Genomic DNA, 21,098 nt, shown 5'->3' on the forward strand with positions numbered 1-21,098 from the left:
TTTTCTTAAAAGTATGCAATAATGTAAATTATGCATTTATTGCTGTGTTTTGTGAAATATGCAATCTCTGCTCTCATATTTTCATGTTTCACTTTCCTGACTTCTGGTTAAGCAATGAAGAAAGGCCTAAACACCAATTTTTTTTTAACCCTTCTCTTAATGATTTGTTACCTGTTTTTTTAAGTCCCTTGACAACATCTATCAACCATGCAAGTATTCATGTAGTGAAAGTTTAGTTAAATAATTTAGCTGGGTTTTACCGAGTGTTTAAGGAAAGGAAAACCAAACTAAACGCTATCAAGAAAAGAAAAAAAAATTTAGGAAGTCTGCTTTCTGTGGAGACAGGCAGGGCTACACCCTGTGTTTCGCTTCGGCGTGGAGCCCTCTTCTCTTACAAACGTTTTGCCTCCCCGTGTCCCCTGAGGAGCAGGGGAGGGAGTTGCTGGGGGTCGCTACGGTCAATGCTGCTGGTGAACCAGGCCCTGGCAGGTGAGAAGGTAAAAAGCAAATTTAAAGCAAAAGAAACACAGGTGAGTTGGTTTTTGGGGGGTGTTTTTGCCCGAGGTGTGTTGGGGGGGGGGGGGGGCAGCGGCCCCTTCCCGATGCCGAGGCCTGCCTGCCCTTCCGCCGCCAGCGGAACAAGATTGAGCTCCGCCGCGCGCCGTAGGCGGAGCGCCACGGCCCTGGGCGGGCGGCTGCCGCGCCCTAGCGAGGACGCGGAAGTGGCGGCGGGGCGTGGCGTGGCGTTGTCGGTCGCCGCTCGCCTGCCGCGGGAGAGGCGGAGAAATGGCGGCTGCTGGCGCGCGGAGCCGGTTCGTGGTGGTGGGCGGTGGGATCGCGGGAGTCACCTGCGCGGAGAAGGTAAGGGGCGGGCGCGTGGCGCATGCGCGCGCCCTCAACCGCCGCTCCCCGCCCCGGCTCCCGCGCGAGGCGCTGCGGGCGGGGGGAGGGAGGGAGGGGCTGCCGCCGCCACCTCCCTGAGGGAGGCGGTTGGGGCCCCAACGGCCGCCGGCGCTGGCGGCTGCAGCAGCGGGCGGCACTGTGGGGCCGGCACCTCCCGGGTGAAGTGACCGGTCACGTATTTGTGTTAACTCACGAGCCTCAGTGCTTTTGGGGGGGGGGGGGGGGGGAAGCTGTGAACCGCCGTAGAAACAGCTCTTTGGATCCTTGCAGTAATCATATAAATATTTTTTTCTCCTAACCCACACCCCTCAATATTTTATAAATGTTTTTTTCCTTAAAAAATAAAAAATTGTGAATAGCAAGCAAATAAAGCTAGCCCCATGGAAGCGGTATTATAATATAGCTATATTTTGCTAACTGGAAATATGACAGCTTTGCAAAAATTGGTTAAGTCTTTGTAACTGGAGAAAGTTGGCGTTCTGCGTGCTAGCTTGGAGGTCAGGAACCTGAAGGAACCAAGGAGCTTTCATTATTCCTTAGGGCCACCAAGGGGTATACTGCAACAGAGACGAAGGTTGCTATGCTGCGCTCTTTTTTTATGCAGATATTGCTCTGTTTGATTGGATCCATGCCTTAGGTCTGTACACCTGTAGAGATGGTCCAATTTCTTCACCTGTTCATGAGCTCAAACTCTTAATTCCTTGCTTCATTTCTCAGTTTCAGTGGGTTTGGTTTTAAACTAACAGAGCATGCATTGAAGCTTTGCTCTAACTGGAGGTAATTTTGAGCCTAGAATGGGGAATAAAATGATGTAGATATTGAACTGTAGATCAGTAAAGAACGTTTCTTCTCTTGAACTACAAAGCAAGTTTAAAGACTGTTTCAGATGTGAGTATTCTGTGGTGATGAAGTGATGTTTCATTTTCTTTTCTGACAGCACCTTAGGCATGTCGTATAAACCAGATGCAGACTACGTTACAAAATTCTTTTTATAATGCTGCCCATCTATATGGAAATTTCTATTTTTCTACCGTGTATCAGCTTTTTGCTTTGATTTTATTCATAGTTAATGTCATACACGGGTTCTAGTACTACAGACTCTTAAATATTATGTTAATATAAGTAATCCTTTAAAAGTTGATTAACTATTCATGTAGTTAAGGCTATTGTGCTTCCTTAAGTGTTTGCAAGACTGAGATTTGCGTCAAGATTTAATGTTCCAGGAGATTTTATGTTTTTCTGCAAGTAATTCAGAGTTGAGTTGTATATAATTGCAGTGATTCCATTTCACAATGCTGTTATTTCCAAAAACTGTATGTTTAAAAAATTCTTTGATTGCTTTAAAATTGATTGTTTATTGTTTTCTTGAAAATGAGGGCTTTCTGCAGTGTTGATGCCACAGAGTTACAGCTTCATCTTCCCTCGAAGCTCATAGAGAGCGTGACTCTTTTAAGAGAGTTGCTACTGTAATTCACACCTCCTATCTCATACTCTTTGCTTCACCCTTATTTCTTTCATTGATATTTTTTCTTGGAAATCTCAAGTCAGATGCTTATGTGATGACAGAGGCTTACTACTTTATTTCGTCTCTTAGTACTTCAGGAAGCACGGATAACAGTGACTTTTGTCTTCTGGCATATGTTTTAATGCATTAAGTCCATTAAGAATGGCACTGAGTGTTCTGGTGTGATTTCTGTGCTATACATCCATAGCTGGGAGCATGCATTAAATACAAAAGGAGGGTTAAGCACTATTTGCTCAGTTATGGTTTTGAGCAAGTAAAATTCCCTGGACTGTAGTAGTGACAATAAACAACTTGTTCATTATATTGCATTTTGGGGATACTCTTCCGTGCTGACTTCCAGTCTGGACTTCTCAGGTTGCTGAGAACAAGAATTGCTTTAGGACCATCTTAACAAAAAATTATTTAGGGTTAGTTACATTTTGAATGCATTTTAAAATATTCTGACAGACTGCCTTAAAAGTTGAATTTTACTGAAAAGTTTGAGTTAAATTTATTTTCTGTGTCAGGAGATTGTTTCATCCATGCTATTCTGTCTGTCAGATTTCTGATTTGAATATTTTAAAGCCTACAAAAGAAATGCAACAACCCCAATAATACTGAATAAAAATTTTAGATAACCGTTAAATCTCAGTAAGAAGTTAGAGGAAAGAATCTGAGCATATATAATTGATGTACACTGCAACCCAAAATTTTAAGACTGATTTGATGCATTTTACAAATGATGATTATTATACAATCACATGTTCTCCATGGCATTCTGTAGTTTTTCTGAGGCTTGTTTATTAGCTATAGCTGCAAGCAACTACAGCAACACAGTGTGCTAATTTGTTGCATAGAGTCAAACTTTCTTCCTTTTTTTTGTCAACATAAAACATGCAGCTAGAAAATGCATGAAATACTTGTCTTGGGGATTCATGCTGTAAAGAGTAGATTACATGAAATTTTAACAAAGCCTGATGAAATTCTTTTGTATGTTTTGTGCCTAAGGTATGACCACGTAAATTTCTCTTTAACTAGAAGCAAGATTTTCAATACTTTCACCTTCAGATTAATATGTCAGATTCCTCCTATTTGAGGTACAGGAATAAATGGTAGTACCTTTTTAGCTCAGTCACTCGTGTTCAACTTGCAAAGTGCTTTTTGGTGGACTGTACAACTATTCCGGTCATCTGTAGGTACTGGTGGCAAGGAACCCTAGCTTTTCCTTTTCATCTCAGTGATGAATGGTTTGTATTTGGCAGAGTTCTTTTATTTGCTGTGGTTCAGTGTTTAAGATTGGAAATTTTCATCTTGGCTTGGGGCCTGTAAGAATTTTGTATTGCCTAATAGTACCCTGAAGATGATAATCCATTTAACACTATACTAAATTGCATGTAAAATGACCAATAGGAATCAGTATTTCTGTTGTCAAAATGAAATCTGAACAATTAGCCTTCTATGTCATTCCCTGTCTTATTCTTCTTTATGTTTGGAATAGTATTTACCCACTAGGATTCTACGGGGGTAGAGTAATGTAGTAACACATATTACTTCTTTCCAATACTTTTATTGTCTTGAAGTCAAATTCTACTAATGATTGTACTCACTCATCATGATCTCTTTCTTTACAAGCTGGCTATGGAATTTCCATCAGAGGACATTTTTTTAATGACAGCATCTCCAGTTATAAAAGCTATAACAAATTTCAAACAGGTAAGAGACTTAGTTTTTGTTACAGTAACACATCTTCAAAAGTTAGTAGATTTTGTCTGTACAGATAATTTAGAGCCTAATCCTGAAAATGCTTGTGATTGTAAAATTGTTTTCATATTAGTGGGACTACACTGATAAATGTTAGTAGGACTGATGAGTTATTCTCTAGTGATTCATTAGTCATTAGTAAATAATTTGTAAATATATTCACAATAGTAGTGAGTGAGTAAGCAGTAGTAGTGAATTCGCAGTAGTAGTGAATTCGCAGTAGTAGTGAATTCGCAGTAGTAGTGAATTCGCAGTAGTAGTGAATTCGCAGTAGTAGTGAATTCGCAGTAGTAGTGAATTCGCAGTAGTAGTGAATTCGCAGTAGTAGTGAATTCGCAGTAGTAGTGAATTCGCAGTAGTAGTGAATTCGCAGTAGTAGTGAATTCGCAGTAGTAGTGAATTCGCAGTAGTAGTGAATTCGCAGTAGTAGTGAATTCGCAGTAGTAGTGAATTCGCAGTAGTAGTGAATTCGCAGTAGTAGTGAATTCGCAGTAGTAGTGAATTCGCAGTAGTAGTGAATTCGCAGTAGTAGTGAATTCGCAGTAGTAGTGAATTCGCAGTAGTAGTATATTAGTAAATGGAGTATTTATATAGTTGAAGTATGTTCCAAGTTTCTATAGAAGCTTTATTTCACCGCTTTGTTAATGAGAGTTCTCCATTTCAAGCACTGAAATGGAATCTTTGGAATAAATTATTTAGGAAACCCAGTCTTGCTAGTGGATCTGAGAGCCCCAGCCTTTCATACAGCAGCAGATTTTAATGTCAGGCAGAATGAGAGCTCTGGTAAATAACCAAAAAGGAATAGCTTTCTGTGAAATCCCCTTCAACTTTATCTCACTGTCTGGTAGCTGGTGATTCAGTGACCTCTTTCCTGCTGGATAAAAAATCCATAGTTGATTTCAGATTCCTGGCTAGTAACCTCATAAGCCTAGAATCACAGAGGTACTCAATTTTTTCAAAACACAGTTCTTTCACACTACCACCTGGGGGAACTTTAAACTCCGTTGTAGGGCATGGAAAAAGTTGGAGACCGGATTGCACAGAATTCAGGAATGCAAGCCACCTAAGCTAGCCAGCAGAAAATCAGGTTTTACCTCTTAGGGAAAGTTATACAGCTAGAGCTAGGCTTCCACTTAGAATTTACATTCATGACCCCTTTTCTGAAACATGGTACCTAACACAAGTGAGGTGTATCTCATGCAAAGTAGAGAAAGACCACTCTGCAGGTTATCTTACAGACTGGTATGGATGTCATTCTTCTTGGTGTGTGAATTCCTGGATTCAAATTGCTGCAGGGAGAAAATAAGGTGCAGAGAGACTTGAACAACAATTCTGTGTATCTAGTGACTGTACCTGGCTGCCAGCCCCTCTTCCTTTTCACACCGTATTATTTTTCTGGGGTTGAAGATGCTTAGAACGTAGCCAAGAGATTGAGAGCTGTGTGTGTGACTGGTAAAGTAACGTCTAACTCAAGAATTTCCTGTGAAGTTGAGAGGTGATAGTAGGGTCCTGGGTGTCCAGGAGAGACATTTATGCATTCGAGGTATCTCATCGCCTAACATTTCAACATCTGAAGATTAGGGAATAGATAAGCAGGGTTTTCTGAATGTAGCAGCATCTAAATTTTGGATACAAGTGTCTTAATTTCTCTGTGAATTGCAAGCGTGGTTTGGCTTCTGATTCCTAGCTGTATTCCAGACTGTTTGGGTATCCCATAAAATAGAAGGCCCAGAAGTCCACGTGCACCTGCTCCTTTCTGGAAGAAACCCAAAACAGAGCTGCTTGGATATTTTCGATGTTTCAGTTTTCTTATTTTTCACCAGTCTCTGAAATATCAGACGCTAACTGCAGATGAGTAGAAGGTTAGAGATGGTATGGAATTTGTTTTACCTAAACACTGTCTGATACCGCTTGCTTAAAAGCTGAATTACAGTAAACGCTTTTGTGACCTAGGAACTACCTACCTGCAACATGATCTTTATGATTTTTTTGGGAGAGAAAATGTCACAAGGATTTTTTTTTACATAACTAAAAAAATTCATTCGAGACAAAAGTAATCCCTAAGTGTCCAGACTGTTTTCACCAAGATTTCCTCCAACAGATCTAGAAGAGGAAGATACTTGCATGGAAGAACATCAGTACAAATAGTATTATTTTTATTAAAGTTTTAACCAACAGAAAAATAGGGTCTTAGTACTGTGTTAGGTAAATTAAAAAGCAGTGCTGCCAACTCTGCACCTAATAATATAATCTATATATGGAGAAAACATTATAGCAGTTAGTGCATCCATCAGCATAAATATAGCGTTCTGTCTTTTTGCTTCATTTCTAGCTTTAGGATTAAAATTCTCTGAATAACTTTGAACCTTTGAACTAGGAATATGCATGAAAAAATTATACATATAAAAAGGTACTTTTAGCAGTGACATGGTAGTTTGTTTTGACAATATGGGCATTATGTTTTGAGTTTTTATACTGGAAATGAACATAACGCATTTTGTTACAGACCTTAGAAAAAGAGATGGATAAATTATTCATATTTTTAAATTTGTTTCTTTTTCTTGCAGGTCTCTAGAACACTTGAAGAATTTGATGTAGAAGAACAGCCAGGTTCTCTACTAGAAAAACGGTATCCCAATATTAGAGTTATACAATCTGAAGTAAAACAGTTGAAAAGTGAGGAGCATGTAAGCTACAGTTTTCTCTTTTTTATTTCTGTGTGGGTTCTTCAAATAATATAAGAAAAAAAAACAGATTAAAGGCACAGATGCATGTTTTTGGCATGGAATTCTGTTCAATAACATTCTGGTTATTTAAGTGTAAGTTATCAGAAATTACAGGAGAATACTTCCTAACTTTTGTTTCACATATCATTTCTACTACTGTTCCAGTAGAAGTGTATGCAGGGGACATAATTAGAGATCACAAATTATTGATTAGTTAAGAAACTAAATTTCTTAAGTGTAAGTCTTTGACACTTTGATTCTATTGCGTTGAATACCTGATTAGAATAACAGGGAAACCGGTCAATAGAACTAATGTATGTCAATGCAGGTGTCAAAAGACTTCTGAAATCATTAGCTGGAGATCTGTGTGATTTCTGAATTATTTTTAGTTGCTACAGAGCCCAAAATATTAACTACTTTATACGAGAAAAAATTCTTGAAAGAACCAACGTTTCCACCTTTCTTTCCTTCTTTTTAACAGAAAAAATGTTGCAAGTACAAGCAATGTACAGCAAGTACAGGTTCCACTTAGTGTCCAAGTCAACTTGACATGTTATTTTTTGCTTCAGTACTTATTGTGAACTCGTGTGCAGATCTAGATCTGTTTTTGCTTGTTTTGAACCATAGAGCTATGATTCCAGTTAGATTATAATTCTGCTAATATTCTCAATCTATTGATAGTCTTGTGGTTTCACTATTATGATGTTTTTTAGTTAACATATATCTCTGTGCACACCAATATTTCATGTTTATAGATTTGAAGGATCTTTTGCCTCTGTTATCCCAAAACCTTAAAATTCTCTGTGCAAAACCACTGCAAACTATTTACCTTCTCGCTTGGAAAACAACATATAAGCTCATAAAATGTTACATTTTAAATACTGCTGATTGCAGAATGAGGTAACTTTTGCAGCACCTACCCTTTTTCATTAGCAAAAACACAATTTTCAGTGTCTCTTTAAATTGTGTTCTTGTAGCCATCCCTAATTAAGATACCACAAGTCCCTCAAGTCTTTAATTATTTAAATAAGTTTTAAATGAGTTTCTTAATTGCTAATATTTAATAGTGCATAGGTCTACATCTACTGCTTTTTTTTTTTTTTTTTTTTTGGTAAACCTGTAGGTACAACTTGATTTTGAATTCAGACCTTCTAGGGCAACTCTTTGACCTCTGGGATAACCCATCAGTGTTCTCTACAAAGAAAAGCAGTCTACATGTAGATGTATCCATCTTCTGAAAACGAAAACCAAAAGTTGTCCCTGAGATAAAATAGCACTTGGACTAACAACATTGCATGTATCTGTTATGTCATACAAGTTTGGCAGGAGGGAACTGCCACACACAAAACTGATTTTTCTTTCAACAGAGAAACTGAGTACAGGGTGCCACCAAGAGGAAAACTTTATATTTTATCTATGTTTGAGTGCACCATGTGCACTTTACATTTTACTGATCATATGATATGTTTAGACTTGGAAGTCTGTGGTGAGTGTAATACAAATAAAATAATGCCTCATTAATAAGAGAATGAAGGCTTGCTGTTTTTTTTAAGAAGCCAGAGACAGCTGTTAATATCTGCAAAATACCGTAACCTTAAATATAAAGCTGAAGTTTCCTTAGATGTCTTCAATTCTTTTTTTCTTTCCTCTTGATTTTTAATAGAAGATTTTCACTGAAGATGGGAAGGAGTATATTTATGAAAAACTTTGCCTGTGTGCTGGAGCAAAACCCAAATTAATTTTTGAAGGAAACCCATATGTAATAGGAATCCGGGATACTGACAGTGCAGAGGTAAATGCATTCTGGACTTACACGTTTGTGACACGTTCTTGCTTCTGATGCAAAATACCAAATATTGTTGTTGAGTGAAATGGAGAAACATCAGATGCTATTTGTTATTTTATATTCTTAAATAGACCACTTTCAGTAACAGAGAAATAGCCTTAAAATAGCATTGAATGAATAAATTAGTCGCTAAACTTAATAAGTTTATAGATGTCTCAAAGGCAGTTTTCCTAACATGCAAATCCAGAATAAGTAACATTATTTTGCCCTGCAGACAGAAGCCAATCTGAAAATTTATGCAGTAGGCACAAGTAGAAGCTTTTCTGAGAAGAAATTTCTGGTATGCTGTAAGAGGGGCTATTTCTCACAGTGAAGGGCTACTGAAGGACTTCCCCCCCCCCCCCCCCCCCCCCCCCCCAGTTCTGCTGTAGCCTCTCCTCATTGTACGTAAAAAGAGCTACAATTGTAATCGAGGATATGGACAAATTTACACGTGAGCGATGACTAAATAGACTTAAGACTTCAGCTTGGAAATAGCAAGTGAGGTCTCACTGCTCTAGGTCCTTAGAATTATAAGCGGCAGGGTGCAGGTGAAAAGAGAAGTACTGTTCACTGCTTCTCCATAATGTAAGAACTACAGTTTATCAAATAAGTTATTAAATGGCATGTTGAGAATAAAGGAGGAGGCACTTCTTCAAGCAAACTGTAGTGAAATTATGAAAGTATTCCTGTAGTTTGTTTTCAATGTCAAAACTTAAGTAATACCTGAGTTAAAAAAAAAAAAAAAAGAAAAAGAAAAAGACACACAGCCTTTAATAAATCTTTTCCATGAACTGAGGAGAAAGACGTCACCTGAATCGCAGGTGTCTGGAACCTGTGAGATCATTCCGTGAAATGGTTGTTGTTTGCTGTTCTTCTTCTGACAGCCTTCCCTATGCATCCCCTGTTGACCACTGTGGGAAGCAGTACACGTAAACATGGACTGACACAGTAGGGCTGTTCATAGCATATTAGGTATCTAATTCATTTGTTCCTTTGAGGCTGCAAATACTTATTTTTATTTTGTATGACAATCAGTCACCTTCACTAATTTCCTGTGACACAAGTTCAGTTCGGTACCCTTCTCTAAAGGGATTAAAGGACCTCAGTTTTCTTGATCTTTCCTCATTTAGTTTCTCCCCTCGTATGAATAACATAGTATTCAGCTAAGCTGGAAGCGTTGATGACCAGATTTTCATATAATTTCAGTAGTCCATCTGATGGTCATGATTCTTGATTTATTCGAAAGAAAATATCTGAAGTGATTCTAGTATGATCCAGAAAAACATTCTATCTAAGTTGGACTTTTTACTTCTCTCACTATAAAGACATAATTTGTACACTTGTTTCTTTCTAAAAGTTTTGCAGGCAAATCACATCTCAGGTTTGCCACCGCCTAATTTTTAAACTGCTGAAAAAAACTTCCATTTCTTTGCACTTGTAATATTTGTACAAATTACTGTGAAGTTGCACAAGTTATGATAAAATTGGATTAATAGATGTCACAGCACTACCAGTCTCTAGGACAGGAAAGGCTCCTGGATTCTGTTACAGGCTGTGCTGATGTGGCTTAAATTTAACTAACTGCTCCTGGCTCAGTTTGAGACTTGCATGGCTGTGGAAATACCTTCATCCCTTTATATGATAGAACTTCACAGGTTTGATTAGCTTCTTTAACAGATTTTTAACATGAATAAATGTATATTGGTAGTCTGAGCAAATGAAAGTAAAAAAACTTGAGAGAGCAAGAAAATACTGAAAAGGATATATTTGATCAGTGTGAGGGAAACATGATCTAAGCTGTAGGTTTTTTGTTTTTTTTTGTTACAGGCTTTTCAGAAGAATTTGGCTCAAGCTGAGAGAATAGTAGTGGTAGGAAACGGTGGCATTGCCCTTGAATTAGTGTAAGTAAACTATTTACTCTAAGTTATAAAGAAATGTATGCAAACACAATCTTTAACAATTAGGCAGTAAATCTAGTCTGCATGAGTTTGGGGAAAAGCATCTTATAAATAAGCTTCTTACAAAATTGTAACTCTTAAGGTATTTAGTAGCAAAATTGGTGAAAAATTAATTTTTCACAATATAGTGGAACTGGCTGTTAAGGGTAATAAGTAATAAAACTCCTCTGACTTTTGGAAACAAAAGGTGTAATGATAATAGAAAGGCAGTTTATCTTACCTCCACCTAATTTAGCTTGATAGCGTTCTGAAGGGTCTGATACAACCTTTGTAGCAGGTAGGACATGGAGCCATGTGGTCCTATAGTCCTGATACATTGCAGAAACATCTGTATTATATGCCAGTATAGTCTTGTTTTGCACCACAGGGACTCACTTCTTCACTTGGGGACTTACTAAATTGTCCTCTGCAGACAATCTCCCTGCAATTCCATGTTCCAGGTAGTAAACCTGACAGTTTTTCTGCAGTCTGTTTTCTTCAGAGAGACAGAAAGAGTGCCCAAACGCCTGTCCTTAGCAGTGGGCACGTTGGCAAAAATCACACACCTTTGCAGTGTGTGTGTGTGTTTGGTGGTAATGGGAGCAGGAAATATTAAGTCTCATTATGAAAAACTTGATCTGCCTTCCTCCTCCTTTCTTTTCCCCTCAGTCAATTTGCAGAGGTTTTTTGCCAGTTACTTACGTGAATATTTGGGAACTGCAGTGGATGTGAGGTTTAAATGTTGGGGATACATTGTTTCTAGCTTCTGGAATGACACCTTGCACACTTTCAGTTGTATTGCTCAGAGTCATAGATCCTTTGTTTGACAATCTGCCATTTTATCCATTGTTTAAATGTCCGTTAAGGTATGAAATTGAAGGCTGTGAAGTAATCTGGGCTATCAAAGACAAAGCCATTGGGAATACTTTTTTTGATGCAGGAGCAGCTGAATTCCTCATTCCAAAACTAACTGCCGAAAAACGAGAAACTGCAATAGCATGTAAAAGAACCAAGTATACAATGGAAGGTATGGTGTTTCAGTCTCCTTGCGCTGCAGCAACAACATTTAATATTAAAAAGAATCCTGAGATCAGTTAAATTAACAGGCTTTAGAAAAGTTTTACAGTTGCATTTCCTTTTTGTTTTAAAAAAAAAAAAAAAGGGAAATACAAAAACCTCTTCAGTGTTTATGTATATACATGGGACTGCATAATATGGTTATCTAAAGATTGTAAATGTGCTTAACTTTATATCTGTGCCAAATTTGAATTTAACTTCCTGTATTCAATCTGCTGAAGATCCATTGTATTTTCTGTTAGATTTTAATGTGTTTTTCTGAGTTATATCAGCATTATGGAGGAGGGAGCTCTCCCATAATGAGCTGTTGGAGAACCAGATGAAGCCGTAGAGAATGTTATTACAGATGCAATGAAACTGTATTCTTAGTAACAGCAGTGAACTAGAACTGCATGAGCAAACATGCAAATACGTATGTATGTATATATATGTGTGTGAGTGTAGGTATAGATATGTAACCAAAACAATTAACAAAAAGAAGAGTAGGGTTGAGATTGGAAGGATGGATCATAAAAGGTTCAGCCTGAAGGTCACAGTACTTTTCAAGTGTAGCATATATTAGAATTTGAATTTACCCTTTCATGCAGTGGAGTGCATATAGTGCGTGTTTGCTAGCAGATGAGTGTTAATTTAAATATTAGTATTAATATTAAGCAATGAAGTCAACACTGGGCCTCCAGAACACTGGTGCCCCAGAATCTGCCGAGGGTTTGGCCGTTAAGGGTCCGTGCAGGCACTTAACAGTGCTCAGAATCCATAATTCCTTTCTTCAGCAAAAATATCATTGATTACACATAAATGAGAATTTTCTTGACCAAAACTGTTGTAATACTCCTGACATGGTTGTTTCAGAGGTAAGTGAAGTATGAAAGGGATACAGTTGAAAGGTACTGTTAAAAATACTAATTTGAAGTCTGACATGTGTGAAATAGTGTCTGGGACTTCAGCTTACCTTGGCAGTTATGTGGTTTTGTCCTCCCTTGTGGCGACAAGATCATACTTCTCTTAATTTAGAATCCTTGTTCTCAGTTCTGCAGGCAGTGAAATATCTATGCTAAATCTGATATTCTCCATCTCTTTTGCTTCAGGAAGAGAAAAAAAAAAAGGAACCACAGCAGCATCTGACAAACTGGGCAGTGCCTTAGGCCCTGACTGGCATGAGGGCTTACATCTTAAAGGCACTAAAGAGGTACAGTCATAATCTTCCTGCTCACATTTGTTTGTGTTGCTTGAGGTATATAAGGATTACAGACAGTGAAATGCCACACTGAGGATTTTTAGAAAAGGAAAAATAGCATGTGCTTGAACTGATTCTTCTTTTTATTGGAATTACACTAGAAAATTTATACAAATGCAATTATTTTCTGTTATTTTCTGCAATTATTTTTGCCTCCCAGAGAGGGTGGCAAATCGGATTCACTGGCATGGTCTCAGACTGAAACATATAAATGTTGATTTGCACATTTCTGACTTGTTTCAATCCTAGCTTTAACCAGAAGCAGTGGTACGTGTAACCAAATCAAATAAAAATCCTCACGTTTCAGGTTTTTATCACATTTTCATTTATCAGTCTCTTAGCTGCTGTGTTTCCATCTGTTAACCTATTTAAATAAAAAAGCCTATCAAAAATGAATAATCATAAACTCTACAGAACTTGCAATACGAACTAAAGGATATTTAAGATGTTCAGCAGGCTAATGGGTGGTGTTATAGCAGGTACAGGCTGTGGAATTTTTTTTTGGTCTGGTAGAAAACAAAAAATTAGAGTTGTTCGTGGTCTGAATCCACAAAATAATTTAGAGAGACTGACACCTTTCCATACTGTGTCTTGAGCTCAGAATAGGAGTAAGTGGTTGACACATGGGCTGGTGGAACCAGATATCTTTTTCCTTTTACAGCATTTAAAATATGAATTAATATTAGTATAAATTAATATAATGTTATCAGAATTTAATTCATGATAGAAATTTGAGGATTTGAAAGGCAAAACAATTGAGTTTAGCTTTTTCTGTTCTGAAAAGTTCTGTATTCTCCTCCTATGCCAAAATAAGAGTGGGAAGTCAGCTAATGTGTCACACTTTAAGGTGGGATATATGCTTATTCTTTTGTTCAGTTTACTAACACTTCAATTTAGGAGAGAGTGTATTTGCTGTTAAAAGTATGGTTAATGCTAGTCGTCTTTTTTCAATTTTATCAATCTTTAGTTTTCTCATAAAGTACATATTGAAATACTATGTGAAGTAAAGAAAATACTCCTACAGCAAGAATTTGTACAGCTGCAACGGACTTCTCTGACTTTTCCTAAGGAAGAGAAAAATGAAGAACCAGATGAGGGTAGGTATGGCAAAAGAAAAATGTTTTAGTGCTGATTTGAAGTACAAGTTGAAAATAAAGCACGACTGAAGAATATTTATTGTTTCAAACCAAATACAGATTTGGAAAGCAATTCCTTTATTTCTATAAATTAAATGGAGCTCTGTAACAGTTTGCAGTAGTTGAGGGTTTGGTTTATGGGCTCCAATTAAATTACAAAATGTTGTGACAATGTCAGACTTTCTCCACAGTCACCTAGATACTGTATACAGAATATTCCCTTTTTGTGACAGTCTTTACAAAATCAATATATTAATAGTGGAGTTAGAACCAAAAAAATCACCATTTACTGTCAAAACTCTGAAATCATCTCTCGAAGAATATGGTAGAAAATGTAACTTCTTCCATCAGTAATCCTGTCTTTAAATTTCAGTGAATCGAGAGTTAATATTTAAAATATTAGTTTAATAGCCAATTAATACCAGTATAAGCATCTAGTAAGTTAAGTCTCTGGCATTCTCTTTGCTCTTGAGGCATTTCCTGTGCATCGATGAATCTATGTAAGAAAGATTAATTGGCAGTTGCATGACACTTCAAAGTTTTTACAAGAGTTAGCCACAGAACACCCTGTGGGCTTGTTGTAGTGGCAAGACATAAAACTTCCTTCAGGAAGATTCCAGGGAAGACTTAACAGTGCAACTGGGAATTAAGCTCTCAAAGCTCATTTTCTAGACCTAAGCTAAGAAATGTTATAATCACTGTCTGAAATTTTTTCCTACTTAGTCAACCAGGTAGCATTTTCTCATTTTTTGTTGATTTCACAACTTATAATGAGACATAGCTTATAAAAATAACCTCTGTTGGTTACGTTCTCAGGGCAAAATTTTCCCCTTTTACAGTTCTATGGCCTATATATGTGGAATTAACTAACGGAAAAATTTATGGATGTGATTTCATTGTCAGTGCAACTGGAGTTGTGCCAAATGTTAAACCATTCCTTGATGGAAATAATGTAAGTATACTGATTTATTTTGAAGTGTAAGCTTTTTTTATTTTTTTAAAGTAGGGAAAATAAGGGCTAACAGCTACTTTATGCTTCTGAAATAAATTGTTGAAAGCTAGAGGTTTTGAGTGTTGCACAGCATTTCAAAATAAGGTAGGTATATGATGTTGAAAATACCTAACGTGTTAAAAATGAATTTCATTTACGTGTTTAGCTTATTATATTGCTATTCGTAACAAAACATGCTGTGAAGAGCAAGGCTATACAAAGAAAGAGAGATATCTGTTATAATCGATTGATACAACAGAAATTTAGAACCATGTTTGTGTTAATACTGCACCATATTCCTGTATTGCAAATGTTATGATCTTCTCCTGGGAAGTAAGCTTTTATTTCTGATGTTTTTCTTCTGGGAAGCTGAAGTTTAAAGCTGCTTGTATTCATTGAGAGTAGTCACACACTGAATCAGGATCTGAACGTGGATGATGATTACAGAATCAAAGTGAATTTTCTGACCTTGAGATCATTGTACCTCCATGTTAGGGTATTTGGTAGGTTTTGGGATTTTCTTGTTTTGTTTTCTGATAATGAAGTAGAAAGCTACTCTCTGAATAAACCGGAAGAAAATTAGGAAGACATACACGTAATGTTGAGCCATGAAATATTTCAAGGCATGTTTTAGAGAGTTAGGTTAGGAATTGGGTGTTTGCAGTGGTATTTCCTGGCCTTGATGAAAATACAACATGGATTCTAAATCAATAGGTATACCTATTACATACTTGGTGTGTTTTGAATCTAGGCAAACTCTGTTACATCTCTGCCAGGTATCCAGAATAATTTATCCAGAATAAGTTTAAAAACCAATCAGTGTTGCATTTTACATGTGACCTTCACCTAGCTTTTAAAATAACTAACAATCCGAAACTCCATGTATTAAAGAAAAAGCTTAGAGTAGGATCACAAACTAAATAAACATTTAATGTGAGATGATCTACAGTGGCACAACCTTCATGGTAGGACACAAAGCATTAGAGTGTGTTTTTTTTTTTTAAACTTTGTGTTTGAATAGTGTTTATGTAAATACAAAGAGTATACACTAATAGCACTCTAAATGGAGCTGAAGTTTAAAACTTCCCTGAAAATACAGTACTGATTTGCATTTGCTTATTAATGATAATTGTCTGCTTGTTGCTTGCTTTGTGTGGAGTATAACTTGTATATATAATCCTAAACAAGGGGGAGTTTGCTAGTAATTGAAGGAGCGAAAGGGGAGAAGACGGGGAAAGCAGTCATCTGCTGCTAATCAAAACAAAGGAAAAAGGGAAGAAAGTACAGACAAATTATGTGATGCCAGTGTGGTATCAGGCTTGAATTCTTTAAAAGTCAAAGCCTTTTAAAGAATTGAGAAAATGATTTGAAGAGGATAGTGAAATGTATAGAGAATCAAATAGTTTATGGGTGAAGATTGTGATTGTACTTCTACAGGTATGAAAGGAGGCATGTTGCCAGATTAGTCTTTGGATTTAAGTTTTGATTAGGTGATGGAAAAGACAGGCCAGATAGGTAGTATCATTACCAGGCTGTCAGTATGCAATTCGATTCATTTAAACTAGCACTGTAGAAAACATGAGTTGAGTCCTTTATATCTAGATAATGAAAGCTGCTGTAAGTGAATTTAGTAAATTGGATTACTGCTAGAGTTAATGTATACTTGAACAAAGTAAAAGAATGAAAAAATGGTGAGAAAAGAACACACAGATTGCAACGAAATACTGTGTTTCTAGGCTAATTTTATTTGTGCCTATTTGAAGGATTCTAGGTTTGAATGGCAAGTTTCCAAAATAAATCCTGTTGTGTTTCTGCATTATAGTATAAAGAAGTAATACTTTTGAGTTAAAGGTATCTGAAGAATAGGCAGACAGTTAACAAAATTACTTCGTTATGGCACCCTTGGAGGATTTCTTCCCTTGAAAATGAAGGAGTCTTTTCTTGAGATTAGGATGTTTATATAATATGTTTTCCTATGATTCTCGGTCTTCTATAGTTGAGTCAGATTAGATGGGAGAATGAACAGTCAGTCATAAATTGTCTGCAGTGAATGACCTTTTTCTGTGTTGCTAGAAGGCAGCCAGAAATGTCTTGCTGGGTTCAGTTAGTAATTACTCGTGCAATTTTAAATATTCAGATGTTTTGGTTAAGAGGATCAGTGGATTTGCTGAGATGTTGTCGATGTCTGCCATAAGAAGTAACTAATGAGATGGCCACTTAACATGGACTAAGTTGAATTACTCAGTTAAAATGGTTATTTTTCTTCAGTGCTAATTGCTGCAAATACTTAGTTTGCTCTAGGTGAAGATGGAGGTCTTAAAGTGGATAAATACATGCACACATCCATACCAGATATATATGCAGCTGGGGATATTTGCACAGCATCGTGGGAACCTAGTCCAGTGTGGCATCAGGTAAATCAATGAGTCATATGAGTGTGCTCTCAGCAGCAATCTAATCTTCAAAGTAAATTGCTAACTGCAGACTTTAGATATGCGAAAACAAAGTTTAGTTGAACTGGAAACCAGTGAGTAAGGAGATAATCGTCAGTGTGTTATGTCAGGTGACTTTATCCATGTGGTGGAAAGCCAAGTTGATTAGCCTGAGTATAATGAAAATGCTTAGTATGGATTGATGAGAACAGTGAGTATCGTTCATTGTGCAGTAACACATTTATGTACCTTGGTTTTTTAGATGAGGCTCTGGACTCAAGCTAGGCAGATGGGATGGTATGCAGCAAAATGCATGGCAGCAGATACTTTAGGGGAATCTATTGATCTGGATTTCAGCTTTGAACTGTTTGCTCATGTGACAAAATTTTTCAATTACAAGGTAAGGTAATTACATTCTAATAGCTTAAAACCACTGAACAACTTTGTTTATATTCACATGCTAATACTGAGCGTATGCTTTAATATTGACAAAAGCATTCTCCACATAATAATTAATCTTAGTTCAGATTTTCTCCATTCATATTGACTTCAGATGCTGAAACTGAAGAGAGCAAAGATCTTTACAGATACGTTATGAATTTTAATTAGTGAATGCCAGCTGATCTGCTTTGCATCTCTGCACACATTCAATTCCATGTCTTTAAGAGGCTGTTAATGGATAAATTCAATTCAGTTCAGCATGGTAATTGGTTCTTATATTTTTTATCTGTGTCATATTTCAAGGTGAATATTTTTAAAATACATTGTGGCTATGAAAGCCAATGACAATTGTGTTTGTATGTATGTGTATACATTTATATACACATAAATATATACAGACACATACCATTTTTGTATTCCTATATATATATATATATATACACACACACATAAAAATAATATTTATTTTTTTCACGGGGGCAAATATCCCCCTGCTTACATCAGTCTTCTCAAGCTTACAACTGTTGTCAGAAGAAAGATCAAAAACCACTGTAATGTTCTTACGAGTGCTTTTCCTTTTTCCATCTGTTAGGTGGTGGTTTTGGGAAAATACAATGCTCAAGGCTTGGGTTTAGACCATGAACTAATGCTGAGATGTACCAAGGGACAAGAGTATGTTAAAGTTGTGATGCAGAATGGACGAATGATGGGAGCTGTACTGATTGGTGAAACAGACTTGGAAGAAACCTTTGAAAACTTAATTTTAAATCAGATGGATCTTTCAGCATATGGGGAAGATCTTCTGAATCCAAATATTGATATAGAAGATTACTTTGATTGAACAGAAACCATTTTCCGTTTTGTATCAAGTTTTAATCCTGAGTGATGTGGCTTATAAAACAGTTTGCTTGGGATCAGGGATAAATGCAATTCCTGATTAAGATTTTGGGTTGATATTGTCAAATACAGAAAGGCACAGTAGATTAGAGAAATTGCTGTAGAAATTCAGCAACAAAAGCAAGTGGATTAGTGTCGGCAAAGAGTTCATGTCTAAATTAAATGAGAATTTGGCAACAGGGGTATTATAACACTCTTAAAAGCTAGACTTTACTGTGCTGTTGAGACAGCACTGCATTCACCTTTACTGTTTAAAGAACGCCAATAAAACCTTACATAATATATGTTATATCCAGTGCCTACCTCGTAGCTCACTTCTTCCCAAAACCATGCATAATTCACCTGGTGTGATTCCCAGAGCCCAACTTCTTTATGGCTTGCTGCCTATGCGTGTTGCTCACGCATTTCAACCAGTAAGCAGCGCTTGTGAGCAGGATGCTTTGAGTAAACTACTGCCTTGAGCTACCTAGGGCAGGGTGTTAGCCTGGGCAGGGTCTATGCTGACTAGGGCAGGGAAGCCCCTGCTTCCTCAAACCACTTGTTCAGGTGAAGACATACAAGGCAGTTATGCAGTGTGTGCCATACCACTAGTACCCCTCCACAGTTCAAGCCTTTGGGTACTTGCCACAGGCTTCAAAGTTTCTATTCCAGGTATTGGCACCGTCTCTGTCTACTACACAAGCCGCTCAGGTCACCAGAGGGCATCTTTAGGGCACAGGCCACTCAGAGCCCTCACCACCTGTAGTGTGCTCTGCAAATATAAGGTAAACTGAACCCTTTCTTTTATTTTTGAACTTTTAGTTGTTGAAAGAAAAGTGTTTTCTGCTTCACTAAATATAGAATGTATAGAAACTGTGAACTGTAGAAGCCAGGAAGAAATGTCTTTGAGATGCTCTGTTTGGGAGCCGTTTTTTACTTCTTGTCACTTCAGCTCTTCTGATAAACCTGCACTGGTATGTCATGTATGATCTTCAGTGGGGTCAGCATGCAGCTCTGCGCCAGGGAAAGGTTAACACAACAGCACCAACAGATGTCACCTGTAGCAATCTTTCACTTTCAGGATCCCATAGAGTAGACTGCTATATATCTGATAGATGGTATGGGATCTTATTTTGACTGCTGGAAAGCATAGCTACAAAAGTATGTCCCCGGGCACAAAGTTTGTATGCAAGTTTTGCAATCTCAAGGCAAATGGCTTTTGTTTTGATTTGTTGTGTAGGGTTCCTACTAGACAACAACTTATGCTCACAAAGAAAACACTTTCTGTCATCTGTTATTATTTACACTGTCATGCATATTGGTTCCAGGAAGGAATTTTTGCAGGTACTAAATTCTAATTTGACTTCGGTAACCAGTGACAGAATATAGTGTTAAGTTGCAAATTGGGGTTAAGGTTGTTTGTTTTAAATCATAATGATCTCCCTGGATGTTTAGAGTTATGTAAAATACACTTTAATAATGGTGATGCCATGTATGGACATGCGTGTGTACAAGCTTGTTTAAATCAGATTCCTTTTTTTAGTTGCTAGCAATAACTTACTGCCTAGTTTCCTACGGGAGGAAGCCTAACAGTTTAAGCTGTTCCTAAATGCCTTCTGCATATGCCATAGTGCCATCCATGGACATTAAGTTGTTTCATGTGTGATATTACCATCTTTAATCTACAGTTGCTACTGGGGAATTATTTTTTACTTAGGAACAAACTGGGAGTAGTTTACAGTACACTATTTACAAAGTTGGAACTGGAACTTCCTCCAGAAAATCACTCTAGTCTTTTTTCTTTTTTTTTTTTTTTTTTTAAAGAGAATGACTGTTTAATTAAATGAATAAATTACACTTCAATCAAAGGTTTCAGTTAAATGATGGGTAAAAGTCTAAGCTTTAGTCACTCACGGGATCCTACCAGAAAAATAAACGTTTTTAATCTTTTAGTTTGCTTATATTTAAGTAAGTACACATCTAAATGCCTGAAAAGAAATCCAGAATGAAACTCACCAGAACTGTAATTAAGTTTGTTTAAACTCAGTTTATAAACTCATTAGATATGATTAGCTGCTAAGATCTTCCAAAAATGGGAACGTAGCATTTAGATTCCTGAGTGTGCCTAAGCAGCTCTTAAAGTCAGTAGTAGCTGTAGGGTGTTCAGCACTATTGCATCATAGTTTCTGAACATATTGATGTAAATGTGCAAGACGTGTGTATTTCTACTATGCATACACTTAAATATA

General features: G+C 37.1%; 1 protein-coding gene across 3 annotated transcripts; it reads left to right on the plus strand.

Moving 5' to 3' along the window:
- The first annotated feature begins 662 nt into the window (after nt 1-662).
- On the plus strand, nt 663-20,654 carry PYROXD1 (pyridine nucleotide-disulphide oxidoreductase domain 1). Of its 3 annotated transcripts, none has more exons than XM_068948953.1 (12): nt 663-861; nt 4,040-4,120; nt 6,736-6,855; nt 8,561-8,686; nt 10,550-10,623; nt 11,526-11,686; nt 12,825-12,925; nt 13,941-14,070; nt 14,949-15,061; nt 17,392-17,514; nt 17,795-17,932; nt 18,566-20,654. In XM_068948953.1, exons 1-12 carry the CDS (start codon nt 787-789, stop codon nt 18,812-18,814), a joined length of 1,491 nt encoding a protein of 496 aa, XP_068805054.1. In that variant the 5' UTR covers nt 663-786; the 3' UTR covers nt 18,815-20,654. The 3 variants fall into 3 exon arrangements, with proteins under 3 accessions (XP_068805054.1, XP_068805048.1, XP_009670186.2); XM_068948947.1 differs by having other exon boundaries at nt 692-861; nt 8,558-8,686; XM_009671891.2 differs by lacking the exon at nt 663-861 and adding an exon at nt 963-1,791 and having other exon boundaries at nt 8,558-8,686.
- The last annotated feature ends 444 nt before the right edge of the window (nt 20,655-21,098 follow it).

Source organism: Struthio camelus, chromosome 1 (assembly GCF_040807025.1).
Source record: "Struthio camelus isolate bStrCam1 chromosome 1, bStrCam1.hap1, whole genome shotgun sequence".
NCBI lineage: Eukaryota > Metazoa > Chordata > Aves > Struthioniformes > Struthionidae > Struthio > Struthio camelus.